The sequence below is a fragment of the Malus domestica genome, chromosome 01, assembly GCF_042453785.1.
Source record: "Malus domestica chromosome 01, GDT2T_hap1".
Lineage (NCBI taxonomy): Eukaryota > Viridiplantae > Streptophyta > Magnoliopsida > Rosales > Rosaceae > Malus > Malus domestica.
The window spans coordinates 12682756-12701167 of record NC_091661.1 but is presented as its reverse complement, the minus strand read 5'-3'; the positions used below and the strand labels follow the sequence as shown (position 1 = coordinate 12701167).

At 39.4% G+C, this 18412-nt stretch overlaps 1 protein-coding gene across 1 annotated transcript; it reads right to left on the bottom strand.

Annotated features, from left to right (window-relative positions):
- Positions 1-12816: 12816 nt before the first annotated feature.
- LOC103450040 (RING-H2 finger protein ATL54-like) lies at positions 12817-14883 on the bottom strand. The gene has a single exon (XM_008389354.4). The coding sequence runs from the start codon at positions 14531-14533 to the stop codon at positions 13232-13234; it is 1302 nt and encodes a 433-aa protein (XP_008387576.2). The 5' UTR covers positions 14534-14883; the 3' UTR covers positions 12817-13231.
- Positions 14884-18412: the final 3529 nt, after the last annotated feature.

Sequence of the window (18412 nt, the reverse complement as noted above, 5' to 3'; positions counted from 1 at the left end):
CATTTTTACATCACTCACACTTTTGGTTACGTTACCTTCGGGTGACGGCCAGCACGTCTCGACTCCGGTCGGGGTGTGTCATTTAACCTATCATACTACTATAAATAAGGGCACAATGGGGGGATACAACATACACCTCAAAATTACATCTCGCTCCTCTCTCTCTTGTTGTCGACCCTCTCCCCTCTCTAGTCCTAAATACAGTTCAGTCAATTAGGCCTACAACACATTCCCTATGATGCATGAATCCCCTATATTTATATTTTCCTTTCAATTATGTGTGTGTGTGTATATATATATATTGCATATTTGTTCATGAGTAAAAGCATATTTGCTCTTGCTGGGCTTCGTGCACACCCACCCCAGGCCAGCTCTATACTAGGCATGTGCACCCCTGCCTTTTGTGGCCCACAAATCAGCAGCTTTGCTGCTAGGCCTGTCCCAGACGCACGACCCATGGCCTGCATCCAACCCGTGGCCCATTAAACCCCTTTAAGGCATTTCCCCATACACGGCAACCAGCCTACTGATATTGGGCTTTGATTTTTCAAATCCAATGCTATTTTTTCTTGGCATTCCCGCTAATATTAACTCGAATGTTATTATTTTGCTTTTACAATCAAACCTGAATGGTTACGATCTATTGAATTAATTAAAGTGACCAACAGTCCATTAATTTGACAATTAATTCAAAATTATTGACTTGAAGTTCACTTTTTGGCAATTGACAATTCAATAAATTATTTCTTTTCCTTGAACCATTAACTATCTTTCGTAGTCCCGATGCACTCACACTTGAGTTCCTAAAGCAATCCACAAATTCACTACACTTAGTTGTATATTATATTATGTGTTCTTGCAGGTACCCCTATATGAAGCATTTACGCTTCCAAGACTTTAAGTCTGTGAATGAATACAACTTTGAAGTTTGTAGAATCCGATCACTACTTAAGTTCTGTGAAGAGGACTTAATCGAAGAGGATTTCCTAGATAATACATATTCGACCTTCAATACCACCAATATTGTCATGCAACAACAATATATGGCACATAAGTTCATCAAATTTTCATATTTGATCGCTATTTTACTTCTCACTGAAAAGTAAAATCAGCTTTTGATAAAGAATCATCAGGCTTGACCTACTGGCTCAAACGCTTTGCCTGAAGCACATGCGACCAGTTCTAGCAGCCACAACCGACAGAAACCCCATCGTGGCAGTGGAAATTGGCAGTAAACCCCACCACGGGCCCAAGGTCAACAAAGTAGAGGCCCATCTAAGGAAGGAAATTTGACCCAGAAGCGCCAACCCCTTGTCCTTAAGGCCCTAAACTTCAAGAACAAGGGAAAAACTATCGTTCAATCAGCTTCCACTGAAATGGACATGTGCTACCATTGTGGATCAAATGATCATTGGTCACGTGTATGCCAAGCTACCCCTGAGGCTATTGCCAAGTATTATTCTTGTTGTGACATTTTAATGAGGATAAAGTGAAGCCTTCAAGTACTCTTATGGTTGTTCGGACTCTAGATGCTAAACGAGATCCATTCCATCTTAAGGAGGATGAGGAAGAGATTTTGGAGCCTAAAGTTCTATACCTAAGTGTAATTGGTGCTTCATTGTACTTGGCTCAATGCACTAGACCCGATATCTCCTTCGTTGTTAATCTTTTGGCTAGATACAACAATGCGCCTACATGCAAACACTGGAATGGTGTTAAAGACATTTTTTGCTACCTCAAGGGTATAACGGATTTGGGCTTGTTCTACACCCATGAATCCTCGAGAGGAGCCGCCGCCCCCTCGGTCATCGGGTTGATTCTCGCCTCGTTGGTTACGCAGATGCTGGTTATCTGTCTGACCCACATAAGGCACGTTCTCAAATGGGCTATGTCTTTACCATTGGAGACACCGCTATATCTTGGAGGTCTACCAAGCAAACGTTAGTTGCAACTTCTTCAAACCATGTTGAGATTCTTGCCTTGCATGAAGCACTAGTGGTCATACTACCATCGTTGACCTTCCTACGATGATCTTTGAAGACAATGCAGCATGTATCGAGCAGTTAAAGAAGGGATACATCAAGGGAGACAACACCAAACACATAGTGCCGAATTTCTTTTAAACTCACCAGCAACAATAACATCAGAACATTAAAGTCAAGCAAATTCGTTCCTAAGAAAACTTGGCCAATCTTTTCACCAAGTCATTGCCCAAGTCTACTTTTCAGAAGCTCGTCCAAGGAATTAGTATGCGTAAATTATCTAAGTTGAATTGTTTGTAGTTCTCTTAATTGGAAGTTATGTCTAACTCAGGGGGAGCATCCTGAAGCATACTCACTTGATCTTTATGTACTCTTTTTCCTATGATTAGGAGCATTTTTCCCACTGAGTTTTTGCTACCTAACGAGGTTTTGATGAGGCACCCATTCTAGGATGATCATACTCCGTTGAGTTCACTACTTTCGTTCTGTTTGACGTTTTTTTTAGACATTATGCATACTTCTTAATTTTCTCCTTAGTTTATGGGTTTTCACCTACCTTAGGTTTTACCATAGCAAGGTTTTCTGAGTTTTACTACCAATGCATACTTACTTTAAATTTGAGACTCACATTCACCCGTTGTGCTGACGACTTCATCAACTGTTCTACCTCAACTGTTGAAGACCTAATGTGAAGTTTTGTTTGAGTATTTACACACTCAAGTGGGAGTGTTGCAGTCCTATTAGATTAGGAATGTGATTGTGTAAATCCTAGTGTATCTATGGATATCTTGGAATATTCCTTTTAGTAGTTAATATCATATTAGAGTTGTAATCCTATTAGAGTAAGGATTTAATCTATGCTACTACTATAAATAAAGGCTTAATAGGGTGATACAACATACACCTCAGAATTACACATCTCTTCTCTTTTTTACTGCCGGCCCTCTCCCCTCTCTAGTCCTAAATATAGTTCAATCAATTAGGCCTACAACACTTAGGTATCTACACGAAAAAAAAAAATAGATTTTTTAATTTTTTTTTAATTTCGTCAAAAAAAAAAAGTGCAATCCAACAGTTGTCATGCCCTGATCCCGACATACGTCCAGAATCGACACGTGACGTCACCAAATACTTGTATCTCAACATACCCCGCCTCCGGGATGTGGCAAATCACAACTCGAGAATCGAATTGCATAGTAATTTTTCATATACTTTATGGCTGCATCTAACCTCCTCGTTAGACTGCCTATGTACCCTTATTAGGGATTAAGCCATTTGTAGTTCATCGTTCACTAATTTAGACATTTATTCTAGTGCGTTCTAACAGGAATACATAGCATTTTGTAATCAATTATTAGAACTTGAAATGCATGACATTACCAAGTTCAGGCTACAAAACAAACCAACATGCCGTTCAAGATTCTCATTCCATCCATCATATAAATTCCATGTTTTCAACACGATACTTCCATCCACAACATATAACATATCAAATAACCAACGAGGCACATATTATTCTCAAGCTACCTTGATCAACTAAAATAATTATAATAATAACAATCATATTCAACGTCATTCCACAATCCCGTCAATTAAACAATTCATGAATTAAAGATGCATGATCTTAGCATTTAACTACGTTAATCAAACAATGTGATAACATATCATTTTATGAATCTAATTAAAGAACTCTATATAATTCCCTAATTGGATTATAAGTAATAAACATGGTAAATCTAATTTATAATCACAAGGTCTAGTGCGGGTAATTCCCGTTCACTCGAATCTAGGGTTCTAGACTAACCTTATGGAAAATGAGCAAGAGCAAGGATTCTGGACCACTCAATGGAATCTAAAATATCAAGCGGTTTCACGTAATCTACCCAGATCCGTCACATGTAAAATCAATGCCTACATCATGGAAATGGTACATTAGGCTAATCAGACACTTAGATAAATTGCGAGGTTCGGGTGAGTGACAATAATACAAGTATGTGATATTTAGTAAAAACAGACCATCGATCACAATCTATAAACATCGAGCATAGAATCATGCTTTATCAAATCATAATCAAGTCACTGCAAACTCCGAAGGAGTCACCCAGACATCCAACGGCTTTTCTAATTCAAACCTCAAGATTCTCAAAATCATCATTCATATGTACATAAAAAAACTAAGGCTAGAGGGATGCAGTTCCACCAAAGCCTACATAAGTAACCAAGCAAGAAATGGCCCTTCAAAGCAGATTAACCAAGCTGAGCCACCCTTAAGAAAGTAACCAAGTAGGCAGTGACCCCCCAACGCGGATTAACCAATCAAAGTCACTCCTACAGCTATTAGGAAGTGATCACCTAACGCAGATTAATGAAGCATGATCACTATTGACCCCCCAACGTGGATTAACCAAGAAGGGTTAAGATAACCAAGTAGGTAGTGACCCCCTAACGAGGATTAACCAAGCAGAGTCACACCTACAGAACTATTAATCAGTGATCACCCAACGTGGATTAACCAAGCATGATCACCCCTAAATATAAATGGCCATAAAGATCGCCCAACGCGGATTAACCAAGCACGATCCATAAATAGTATGGTCCCCCAACGCGGATTAACCAAGCAGGACCATCCATGTACCACTGCTACATGGTGCAATTAGATCAACATACAAACCACTTACCCTTATCTCATCCGCTATGATTTACATCGTAATCACTTGCACTATCAACTTCTTATGACCACTAACTATCTTATCATACAAGCATAAAAGTTCTACATAATACTTCTCATAAGATTCTGGGTTCACATCGTCATAAAAACAATCATACACATCATACTAATCATACATATCTAACCACATTTCATAAACGTTTCCAAGCTACAGTCGAATCACAATTAATAAACATAGATCGATGCTAAAAATAAAAATAACAATTTAATAGAAAGCACATTCAATAAACAAGTATAACTCAAGATGGTGCAACTAATACATATATCGAGACACACGTCAACTGGAAACAACACGTCATTGTGATGAGCCAACTAAGCTCCATCAAGCCTCAACAACAAACTAGACATAAACGACACTCTAGAGTAGAGCACCTTGACTAGAACGTCAACCGTCGATAAGGTAGGTCCATTAAGGTCAACAATCTAAGGTTATTCAATCCGGAAGATCCACATATCAGATTTCTGATCCGTAAGTTCTCAAAGGTCCAACAACTGATAACTAGGGTGCTCATAAAATTGTACGACGATCCAACGATCGGATTGTCGTCAATCACACAAACAAGTGGTGGTCCAATTTGATCACCACACCAAACAATTGAGTTTCAGGAAACCGAGCTAGACATAGGTTCATAGGGTCACTAGAAGGTATTTGGTACTTAGACAACACTCATGGACGGTACCACCACACATGGTGGTAGCCAAGGTAGAAGGTAGGGGTGGTTTAGTATGGGATCCCATACCGAAACCCTAATCCTGATTCCCAAACAAAATTTTCGGGAATCCCGAAATAGTTTCGAGATTTCGGGACAATCGGGAATCCCAAAATGGTTTTGGGCTTTTGGACTAAATTTGACATATTATGCTTTTGGGCTAAAATTCAACATTTTATATTGAAAATTTGGGCTTTTGGGCAGAATGCCAATATGCGGCCCAATCTGTTGTTAGACTAAAATCTGCAATATGTGCAATCTGTGCAATTTGAAATCTGAATCTGTGCACAAATCTGTGCACAATAGTCAATAGCTATGCAATCTGAAATCTGAATCTGTGCACAATAGTTAGTAGCTATGTGATCTGATCTGCCTATTTAATTTCTACCAATAGCATATGTGATTTGCCTATTCAATTTCTACTACACATGCATGCAATAAAAATAAATTAAGTAACAAATCCAAAAGCAAAAAAAAAAATTAATTACAAGCAAAGGTTTTAAAATAAATAAAGTAACAAACTCAAAAGCAAAAAAATTAGTTACGAGCCAAAGTTTCAAAATAATTAAGTTACAAACCAAATGCAAAAAAGCAAAGCTTAACGTTTATGAAGATTGTTGGCCTCTTCGGCCCTTTGATCTTGTTGATGCTTGTACTCTTCCCCATGATGTAGATGGTTGAGCCATTCCCCTTGATATTGATGGTTGAGCCCTTCCCTTTAAAATGGGTGGTCGTGGTCGTGGTCGTTCGTGGAGGTAGTGATTGATTAATTTGATTTTGACGTTGAACTTCAACTTGAGGTGGTCGAAGAGGTGGAGGTGGAGGTGGCATTTTATTTTCTTGTGTTGTATTCTCCTCACCTCCCAAATTAGCCATGCCTACAACAATAAACCACAAATCATTTAGATTGAATTATAGTTTAATAGTAATAGATAATAAATACTAAGAAAATAAAAGAGGAAATTAAATTGTTTGCTTACTTCTTTCTAAGCGTTCAAGCTCCTCGTAGAAATATAATTCGTCAAGTGTAGGCTCCTTGTAGAAACAAAATTCTTTTCGTCTAAGCCAATCACTAGTACACACTAAAGCCTCAACCATTTTAGGTGTTAAGGAAGCTCTAAAAGGATCAACAACTCTCCTACCAAGACTAAAAGCATTCTCACTAGCAACGGTCCTACTAGGAAGGGCCAATACATCCTTAGCAACTTTACTAAGAATTGGATATTGACCACAATTTCCTTTCCACCAATCCAAAAGATTGAAACCCTTATATGTTAGGCTTTGATGTGGATCATTGAAGTACATATCCACTTCATTGGCTATCTCATTTTGTTGTGCCTCCGCTCTCTTTCTTTGGATCTTCTTTGCCATCCTTGAGGCAACATCAATATCTACCATCACACCCCCTGCCCCATCATCTAGTACAACACTTGATCTTTGCTCCACATTTGAGGTAGCACTACTACTAGTACTACTACCACTACTACCACTAAGGACCACTCCCTCCTTATATGCATTATACAACTCGGTTACATAGCCTTTAACCCTTACTTTCTCCTCCCTTATTTTGTTACATCCATAGCCGAGCTCTTCTAGATTTGTCTCCAACATATCAAATTTGTACCTCGGGTCGAGTGATTGGGCCACAAAGAGAATAGGATTCACCTTTTCAAAGTCACCCCAATATTTGTCAAACTTGAGCTTCATTGAGGTAGCCACACTTTGCAAAGTGGCATTAGAGGCATTTAAATTTTTTTCTTTTATCTCCACTTGCAAGGCAATTACCTTGCTAAGTATTAAGTGTGACGTTGGAGTAAGGGTTGCACTTAATGTCAAGGTGGCATCATTAATTTTTTTGAGAAAGTGAGCAAAACTCACCAACCTTTCCCAATCAACCACCTCCGGAGGACCCACCCGCTTGGCCTTTGTTGTCACCCCATTAACCTCTTTCGAGACCTCCTCTTTAAAGTAAGCAATAAAAGAGTCACACTCAAATGCCATCTTAGAGAACACTTCTTTAAACTTGAAAGCACTATTAAGCATTTGATATGTGGCATTCCACCTTGTGACAACATCAAAGGGGATACTTGACATCCTATCAAATCTCAACAAGACACAATATTCCCTAAAAGACTCCAACCTTACAGGGGATGAGTGTATAAACTTCACACAATTTCTTATGGCATCAATCTCCCTACTAAGCTCCACCATTCCATCCTTAACTATCAAATTGAGGATGTGACAAGCGCACCTCATGTGTAAGTGAGCCCCGTCAAGTAAAAGAGTACCATTTGACTTGAGTCTTCTTTTCATGTATGCAATAGCGGTGTCATTTGCACTAGCATTGTCAACGGTAATGCTAAACACCTTGTCTATGCCCCAATCATTCAAGCAAACCCCTAGACATCTTCCAATATCATCACCCTTGTGAGAGTAACTTGGACAAAGTTTAGGATCCTCTTATGCAATCCCCAATTAGCGTCCAAAAAATGGGCCGTGATGACCATATAGTTTATCATTTGAATCGAGGTCCAAGTATCAGTTGTGATACTCACTCTCAATCCTTCAATCACACTTTTTATTTTTGCCTTGTTTTCAAAATACAACTCCAAAACTGCCGCCGCCCACTTATGCCTAGTAGGAAGTTTGTACTTTGGATTCAAGTCACGAATAAAAGCTCGAAAGTCCTCTTGATCAACCACCCTAAAAGGCATCTCTGCTGTTATAATCCACCTCACACATCTCCTATCAAGTCTTTTTTGATTGAAAGTATGAGTGACAACCTGACCTCTCATCCTTGCTTGTGTCAATGTAGGTTGGTTCGGATCCACATTCTCAAAGAGACTAGAACCCGGGCATTTCCTCAAATGCTTAAGAATTCCCACCGTCCCATGAGTTCTAGGGTGTGCTGGTACTAAGAGTTTGCAATGCTTGCATTCGGCCATGAACAATCTCTCCCCATTATTATCGGTGATCGTTACCCTCTTAGCATCGTTCCACGCCGGACTTGGACCCTTTCTCCTATTGCCCTTTTTCCGAGGAGGACCATCCCATTGTCTCACTACTTCTTCTTCTTCTACTGCCTCTTCCCCCTCTTCCCCCTCTTCCCAACAATCTTCATAATAATCATTATGCAAATAATCTTGAGGTGAGGGAGTGCCTAGTTGAAGGGTACCACTAGGTTGGGTTTGTTTTCTTTTTCCTAATACCGAGACCTTAGGTGTACTAGATTGGCTACTAGACCCGTCCATCCTAACAAATAAAATAACAATGCACATTAATATATCACAACCACAGTTCAACATATATCCAAATTCCAATCAATAAAGCACAACAGCACATATCCAATTCAAATGCAATAACATTAAGATATTCAATATGTGCAAAGTAAGAGGAAACAATTAAAGAGAACTAAAGAGAATTCATATATATTCATAAAGAGGAAACATAATTAAAGAGTGATATGACTCATATCTATTCATAAAGAGAATTCATATTTATTCATATCTAACTAATGTCCATACGACATAAACAACACAAACATGTGAATGAAAAATGAAGATATAGTACTAACCTTAAAAAACCTCAATTCAAACCAAGGACCGAATACACTTGAGTTGTTATTACAGCGGGTGCAGTACACTCAGATCTGATCCAAAAGCACAGATAATGTTATGCAAATGCTTGAGGATCTAATCAGTTAGTCATTAGAAGTTTCAGAGAGAAAGAAAAGAGCAAAAACAAGTTCTTAATGCTTGCTAAATCGAAAATGAAGTTTCAGAGAATCTCCAATATGAAACCATTTTTCAAATATGTAATAGTTAACAATCTGTATATGGACAACAAAAGAAAATTGATATATCATGGTAACATTTTAGACTAACTTTTTAATCCACTTCCCTGCAATCAATATGTTTTTAATCCATATTCCGAGTCCAATACTAATCAACACCATTTACAACCCACGGCCCTCATTCATCCCCTCACCCAAAAGGAATATAAAACAAACAAAGAAAGAAGCGAAATGCCTCGGTCTGTTCGAATGCATATGACCCAGATTTCATATATTTAATTTAACACAAACAAGGGAACAACAACAGCAGCTTGTACCACACTCCATTAACTTCTCGTATTCCTTCTGCAACCTCTCCGTCGATTCAAAATCCCTAATTCCAAAAGCCCTATTTCAGAAACCCTAATTTCAGAAATTCCTAATTCAGAAACCTAAATTCAAATTTTCTAATCGAATTTGGAATCAAACAATTTGTATGAACTTTGGTTGAGTTTATTGCAGGAATTTCTTACCTTTTGTAGTGAGGAGGAGGAGTGCGGAATGAGACCGAAATCTCGATTTAGGAGCCGAATTCGAATGGTAAGGACAGTGGGTAAAGGTGCGATTTAGGTGAGGAGTGATGACTGAGAGGAATGACGACTGGTGTGGGTAGATTCGGGATTCAGGCGACGGATGTGGGAGGAGAGACAAATCGACGAGGAGATACTGAGGTGAGGTGAGGTGAGGTTTTAGGTCTGAGGTTGAGAGACCGAGAGAGAGAGAGCGAGAGAGAGTCAGACACGGGTTGGGGGGTTGATAACTTTGATTTACATGCAACGGTTGAGATTAAATCTCAACATAATCCAACGGCTATTAAAATTCTAATTATATATTTAAAAATTAAATAATATATATGTATATTTTTCGGTTCGGTTTGGGAATACCAAAATCCCAAAAACGTGAGACCGATTCCCATACCAAAATTTCGGGAATTTTTCGGTTTGGGAAATTTTCGGTTCGGTTTCGGGAAATTTTCGGTTCGGTTTGGTATTTTTGGGATTTTTTTCCAGCCCTAGTAGAGGGTATAGAAAACCTGAATTTTCAACATTAACTAAATGAGCTCAAATTTATGTGGTAGCTAGAGCTCAACAAGGGAAACACTTTTCACAACTAGGCCAATGATAAATTCTAACTGGAAACCGTCCAAATTCACCGAAGAAAACCAGATTTCTAGGGTTCTAAACACCCAACTCTAAAATGAATACGAAATCATGAACCAAGCATACAAACTTGAAGATTATGAAGAGTACATGAAGTTTCATACCTCACTCGAAGGAAATGGTTGCTGGAATCACCGGAAAAAATGATAAAACCGTCGGAAAAGTCGTGGCTTTGTGACTTCGAACTACAAGGATGGAAAAGAAAATGGGAAATCTAACACTACAGAGATGTAGGGCTCATCAAGAGCTTTCCATGGACACCAAGATCACCCAAAACAGAGATGGGGTTAGAATTAGACCCCACCTCTCTTCTTTTTTTTTTTTCTTTTTTTCTTTGAAACCTTCCCCCTTTAATTTGATTGGTCTTTCTCCTTCTAGCTAATTGGTCTCCTTATTTTTGCTTAAATCTAATTAGGCTTCTTCCTTGTGGAAGTTTAATTGATTTAAAATCTATAGTTTAGTAAAACAACTTCAAATGTCCGTAACTATACCGTTATAATCCGGACTCGCAAACGGCTTTCGCCTATATGTTCGTGGTTTCAGGATCTATTTGAAAATATAAATTGTGACCTCAAAAGGTTTACGGATTTTAAATAATTAATTTCCAACTTCAAACTTCATATATAGTTTAATTAAAATCTAAATTCAAACAAATTAAAATAAATTCTCGAGAAATAATACAAAATTTCAATAATACAAATACGTAGATTATAATAGTGAAATCCAGGAATGAGATTTCACAACAATAACCTAACGTCAGGTAGGATGTGTTTGAGCTGGACTACAGGGCTGGCTGGTTGGCTGCTCTTGGCCAGCTTGCTGGCCAGTTCTCCAATTTTTGGCCGGGAGGGGCCCACGAGCCCTTTGGTCTAGCCCTTTGGTCTAGCCCTTTGGTCTAGCCCTAAGTTGGAGACGGCTTCTGTGTCAAAACCAGCTATTTTTTGGCCTTCAATCCTTTGGTCGGGTCAGTTGGAAATGGCCTTAGGCTTACTTGGTCTTGTCCCTTACCTCGGCCTACACCATTTCGTAGGCCTAAAAGTGCCCCGATGTTAACAAATGGAAGTATGACGTCAATTTTAGAGGAAGCAAGGACTCACGAGTTGAAGTAAGCAAGTAGGACGTCCTTTGTGTCGAACCAATTTGACAAATTTCGAACGAAGTAAGGTGCTGTCGAAGACGACAATGGTGGGGAACTTCGACTAAGTTTCAAACACGTTGCTAGGTGTGAAGCTGAAATGAAATTTTTTTAATTCACTCGCGTAAGAGTTTTGGGCGGAGGAGGAGTTGACAAACTAAATGCAGAAATAAGTGGTGAAGCCATGAATTAGCAGGGGAGGGGCGAATTTAAAAGATTGAAAAGTTCAAAAAAAAAAAGGAAACTACCAAGTCCGTTTAGTAATATCGTCCATAATTTATCAATACTAACAAGTTTCATTAAAAACCCTTTTTCAGTGAAGAAATCACTGCCAACATCTCCTGTTTTCATTTTAAAATATAGCAATAACAGCAAAATGCAGCATCTCTTGGATATTGTGCGTAGGTAGGGTCTAAGCAGCTGCGAGGTTGCTGTTGGTTTTTCGACGAGAGCAGAGGGGCGGACCGTCGCTCCTGGGCTTCACTTCCGACAAGGGGAGGGGCAACCGCCCCTCCCTACCCCTCTGTAGCTTCGCCAGTAATGACAAACTAAATGCAAAACTTTCAATTTTAAATCCAACGATTTACGTTGGTCCGCACAAATGATCCTCAAAGACCGGTTCGCATTGGAAAATTTGCCATGTCAAAATATAACTTACCTGGTTAATTTAAAGTGGACCCGTCCAAGAAGGCCCAAGCAATCCATGAAGACTTACTCAGATGCTGTTCTATCAAGTTCCTGAATCAGCTATTGCCTTGAAGCACCAAATCGGATTGTAATTAACCTAAAAATCCCAAGGCATTGTTTGGCGAGGAATTTTCAAGTCCTTCGAGTGGATCATAAAATGTTAAGATGAGAGATTTGAAATGCACTGTATAACATTACAAATGCATGTAAGAGGGATTTAACTTCATTAGGACTTTGAAAATCCCTCGCTCACTCGGGAAGAGTGGTTAAAAATGCTTTTGGTAAAAAAAAATTTTGAACCAATCCTAAGTAACTATACAAGTGAATCCTGAAAAAGTACTTGAAGTACTTCCTGCAAAAAGCACTTCAAATGCTTTTGGAACTCAAAAACTTCAATCAATCAGTATCAACTTAATAAACCATTTAAGAGAAATCGATTTCCATAAGCATATATGTGCCTCTGTATACTGTAATGCTATGGAATGACTTATGCCAAGGGCTATGATAGGCTGGCATTTGACAAATATGCAGAAGTATTGCAAAAGCAGACTTGAGGAATTAATGTAGCGAAAACGAGAAAGATAATTCAAAGTTGCAATTTGCTTATATTGCAGCAGCAGCAGCAGCAGCAGCAAAGACAAATTTCTGTAGTACAATGTATATATTGTCTTGAAGATTTCACGCATTCTGCGTACTTTAACAAAATAACAGAAAATTCACTATAAGAAGCAATAACATGAGACCACTTGTTGCAGTCCATATCTTCTTTTTTCTTAACCTTTTCAGAACCTAAAAAACTTGAAATTTCAGTACCAAAATCCTTATTTCAATGTACAACCCGCTTCAGTCTTTCTTTTGTATTGACACACCGCTATACCAACTTTGATGGTTTTTCTCATGTAGGTAGGGTGCAGAGGCCGTTGAGAAGGCCATTGATTTCTTGATTTTGCTAGAAACTGACTCAAAACTTGAGACATTATAAGGGGTACCCAAATCTTCATAAGGGTAGGATTGAGCTATGACTCCTTCCATGTTTGGATGAAAAAAGCTTCCTGCCAGATGCGAATGGCCTTTTCATTGATATTGGCCCCATCTGCAGAGAAAACCCAATTGAAGAGCTTCTCATTAGTTTGGACAGGCTGGAACTTGAACTGCCATGCTTTGAAACAATCCCCGAATTCATATTCTTTACATGTGATTGGGAATTCGAACTTCCTTCTTCGGGAATTACATTCGCCACATCACGATATATTCTCAAAGCAGATAATGAATCCATCGAACCTGATCTCCTCATTGGTTGAACATCCTCTTCAGTAACCCGTCGATTGTCAGACAAATCACTGAATGCTCTTGGATCACAAATTCCCACAGGAACAATGGAATTTGGCAAAACCTTCCTCGAATTTTCCGTGCTTCTTCCCTCAATTCGAGTTTCACAAACATTCCCATCATCTCCAACCCCAACCTCACTAGTCCCTCTTCCAACACTTCCAACCCCTTCATCACCCTCCAAATTCTCCACCTGAATGCTATCCCTCACACCCGAACCACTGGAAACAGACTCTGGGACACTCACCTGAACAGTAGCAGTGTCACAAACAATCGGAGCACGGCAAAGCGGGCAATTCTTATGTGATCTCAACCAGGTATCAATACAAGGGATGTGAAAGGCATGACTGCATTTGGGCAAAAGTCTAAGACTCTCATCTTCTTCAAACTCACTCAAGCAAACAGAACAATCAGTTCCCTCAATCAAACCCTCATCTTTTCGAAACTTGCAGACGGTTATGGAGTCAATCGCCGATTGTGGGAGACCAACAGTGTGGATGTACCAAATGGGATGATCAAGAACAGGACCATGATCTTCATCAAGAAAATCTTGTTGGGTATCAAACAAAATCGGGAAAGAACCACTCCTCCTCGTCGAATCATCGCGGCGGCGGCGATAAAATCTAACAAGTGAGAAAACAATAGCGAGAAGAAGAGCAGCCCCAATCATACAAGCGGTGATAGTCATACTCGTTTCAATCAGACGCTTCCGCTCAGATTCAGGCTGATAATAATATTCAGCTAGCGGTGGCAGCCGAGGAGATGGCGGCGGAGGAGGGTATGGTACAATTGGAGGAGCAAGCTCACCACCAACATAGACTATAAGTTTCTTACAGACATCAGGGCAGGTTTTGAAACAAGATTGAAAGCAATAACCCCCTTTGTTCAGATGTGGATTACAAGGAATTGAACAAACTAATTGCTCACTCAAATTTGTTTGTGCTAGGACTTTTCTGTGATCAAACTCCATTGAAACAAAACAAGACAGTGCAAAAACAGAGGAGATCCAAAGCAGGGGATTAAAAGTTCATACCTTTTTTTGCTTATGATCCAGAAAAAGCGAGAATCAGAGAGAGTCAAAGGCAATAACCTGATGGAGGGTTTTGTTTGGAGGGTTAGGTTTCCACCGCAGCCAGAGGTTTGAATGGATTGCGATGGAGAGAAGATGGTGGGTTTGGGTGGGAGGGTTAGTTTTTTCCACAATTTTGCTTCTAGGGTTGTAGCTTCCTTGAAGCATGTCGCTTTCGAAATGACCTTTCCTTTTGCATCTACTCTTTGCGTTTCTTTTCGGCACTGTGGAAAGTCAAAGAGATTTTAAAGACTCATTCAATGAAATGGATGGAGCATCAACTATCAAGTGAACAATGGGAAAAAGCTAGGATTTGTCATTTAATTTGCTTTTGTGTATGCTAAATATGTGCGCTATAAAGTCGCTTTTTGGTTTTTGTTTTTTGAACCAAAGTTATTATTTATATTAAAGGATGATAAGTGGGCTAAATCTCATAATGAGTTAGTAATAATGTTGTTCAAATTCGTTTTTAACTAGAATCGAATCTAAGACATCTTACTTATTAGTAAAGAGGAATACCACTAGATTATAGTACTAAGTGACTTATGCATTACTTGTTGAAATAAGCATCTAATTCTAGGGAAGCATAAATTCTAATCGTATAATATTTGCTAGTTATTGGATTACGAGTATATATATTTAAGAATTTATTCATTTACTCATACTTCATAAAATTTCAAGCATTGAAATGATCCTATTTTTGCAATCATATTTAATATAGGAATGTAATTGTGTAAATTATAGAGTATTTGAGATATCTTTAGTAGATTATATCATATCTCTTAGGTTAGATATTATCATAAGAGTTGTAATTAATTGGGGTAAGGAATTTACCTTCCCCACTACTATAAAAAAAAAGGCACAATAAGGTCTGTTGATGCACAAAACCGGATGGTCTTGGAACAACGTAAATCCGACCGTGAATCTGCAAGTAATGTAAATGACACAAGAGTTATCGTGGTTCACCCCAAGGTTTGGGCTACGTCCACACTGATAGTTGATTCTGTTTCTCTGCAAGTGTATGGATACAAGTGTTTGGGGGAAGTCCCCGGAGAAAGAAGAGAAGGGAGAGGAGAGCCTCGGTGGTGTGAGGTCTCTCCTGAATGTAATGATAGCTTCTCTTAGCCTTCTTAGGCTTGGCTCTTTTGCCCCCCCCTTAGAATGAGGGGAGGAGTCCCCTTTTATAGAATAAGGGGCTCCTCCTCTTTTACAAAGTATGGGCTTTAGTGTGAGGCCCAAATACAAGGCCCAAGGCCCAAATATACGAGGCCCAATATATGGTACCAACAGGAGTCCCCCAAGTCTTCAGTCAAAGGAGTCTTTTGGCTGGAGACTTCAAATCCAATCCATGTACGGGCCGAAGTGGCTAGATGTCTTGAACCAGTATCAACCCAAGGTAATGCTCAACATAAAGCAATACTCGGCTAGAGGTATCACACGTTACGAGACTGCTCGGCTGGAGGCGATACTCGTTACGAGGCTGCTCGGCTAGAGGCTATGCTCGCGGCGAGGCGGCTCGGCTCGTGGTATTCCTCATTGCAAGTATCTACTTTATGTCGACATGCACTCAGTATGAGTTGATTCTCGACATGACTCGGGTCTGCTTGTCGGGTTCGCATATTGGGTCTATGTGTCGGATCCGCGGATCGGGTCCGCAAGTCGGGTCTTTGAATTGGGGCCATACGTAGGGGCATCAAGTTGGGACTATCTGTAGGGTCATCGAGTTAGGTCCGAGCACATAGGTGTCCCAATAAGCGAATGTCCGAGCAAGTGGGTGTCCGGTCAGACAAGAGATCACCATGAGCACGTGGCTCATCAGTCTATAAGTTGGTAGACTTCGTTAATCAGCAACAACGTTAATCAGTGGACCTAGTTGCTCAATAATTCCTGACAATAAATGACAGTATAAGTACGACAAAGTAGCAATGGAGTATGCTCTTCGGGATCGGATCTTGCAAGTCCCCAACCGAGGAGTTTCCCTCACTCGGGAACTTAGGGGAGCACTGTTTGTACCATACTTGACCAATCCCGAAACTACCGAGCACCGGCCAACGCTATACTGTCAAGGACCCAGAAGAGTTCCCTTCCGACCAGGAGGCCAATCACTACTCGACACGTGTCAAGATTAGAAGCCAATCAGAGCGCAGCACGTGTCGACATCAAGAACCAATCACAACATGACACATGTCAATGTGACAAAGCTACAAGTTTTTCTATAAATAGGGGTCATTCCCCCACAATATTGCCTAATGCCATTTTGTGTGAAATCATTCACAAGAACTCACTAAATTGAGAGCTTGATCCTTTGTACTTGTGTAAGCCCTTCACTACTAATAAGAACTCCTCTACTCCGTGGACGTAGCCAATCTGGGTGAACCACGTACATCCTGTGTTTGCTTCTCTGTCTCTATTCATTTACGTACTTATCCTCACTAGTGACCGAAGCAACCAAGCGAAGGTCATAAAACCTGACACTTTCTGTTGTACCAAAGTCTTCGCTGATTTTGTGCATCAACAAGGTCGAATAACACATACCTCACAATTAAATCTCTCTCTTCTTTCTCTGTGCCGCTGGCCCCCTCCCCATCTGTCTTGTATAATTGTTTAGTAAAATAGGCCTACAATACCTATGAACTTTTTGAGACAACCAATACCACTAACTCCCTCCTTGATAGAGGTGGCTCTCACCATTGTATAAAACTTGCCTCCATTAGAAGATCAACAATAAAAATGGTACATGTAGTATAAATACCAACACTCGCCATAAGGAAGAAAACAAAAAGTGCCAATGGGCTTGTTGAGAGTTTGGAGAAGTTTTAGTTGAATTATATTTTTGGGAATTTCTCATATATTCATTGATCTCCAATGCGGAGTATATATAGGAATTACAAGTATTGTTACATGCATATTTTGTGAGACAATAAGGCTTTTTACAACTTAACTAATATATACATACATCTCGCAATACTAGCCCTCAAGTTGGAGTAAAGATGTCATGCATGACCAACTTGTCAAGCAAGTTGGAAAACACACTATTAGACACAACCTTAGTAAGCAAGTCAGTGAGTTGATTTTCAGATCCCACAAACAAAAAAGCAATTATAAAATGATCCAATTTTTCCTTAATGAAATGTCGATTAATCTCCACATCTTAGCAACCTTGTTATCGCAATGGAGATTCATAGCACCCTTGGTTTTAAATCAAAGTTTCCTCAATAACTTCTTCAACCAAAACAACTCACATACACCATGAGACATACCACGAAACTCAAATCCTGCACTTGACCTAGCAACCACATTTTGTTACTTGCTTCTACAAGTAACAAGACTACGACTCACAAAAATATAATATACAATTGTAGATAGTCGGTCAGTGATAGAACTCGCCCAATCTGCATCTATATACTCTTCAACATCTAAATGACCATTCTTAGAGAAAATTAAACCTCTACCAGGAGCCATCTTCAAGTACCTCACAATGCGAGTGCATAAACTGCCTTACCACACTAGCTGCATAAGCAATGTCCAGGTGAGTGTGAGACAAGAAATTAATCCCCCCACAAGCCTCTAACATTGTTCCTTATGAGTAAGAACTTGATCCTGAAGTAAGCCCAAACGATGAATCCACTCAATTGGATTATCAATACGTTTGCAATGTAACATACCTGTTTCAACGAACAAAACAAGAATATATTTCCATTGAGGTAGAAAAATATCATGCTTAGACCAACCTTACTTCTAAGAAAATATTTAGTTCACCTATTTCCTACATCTCAAACC

Bases quoted from the DNA above. Each gene is read 5' to 3' on its own strand.
- LOC103450040 (XM_008389354.4), bottom strand. From the start codon at position 14,533: ATGGAGTTTGATCACAGAAAAGTCCTAGCACAAACAAATTTGAGTGAG.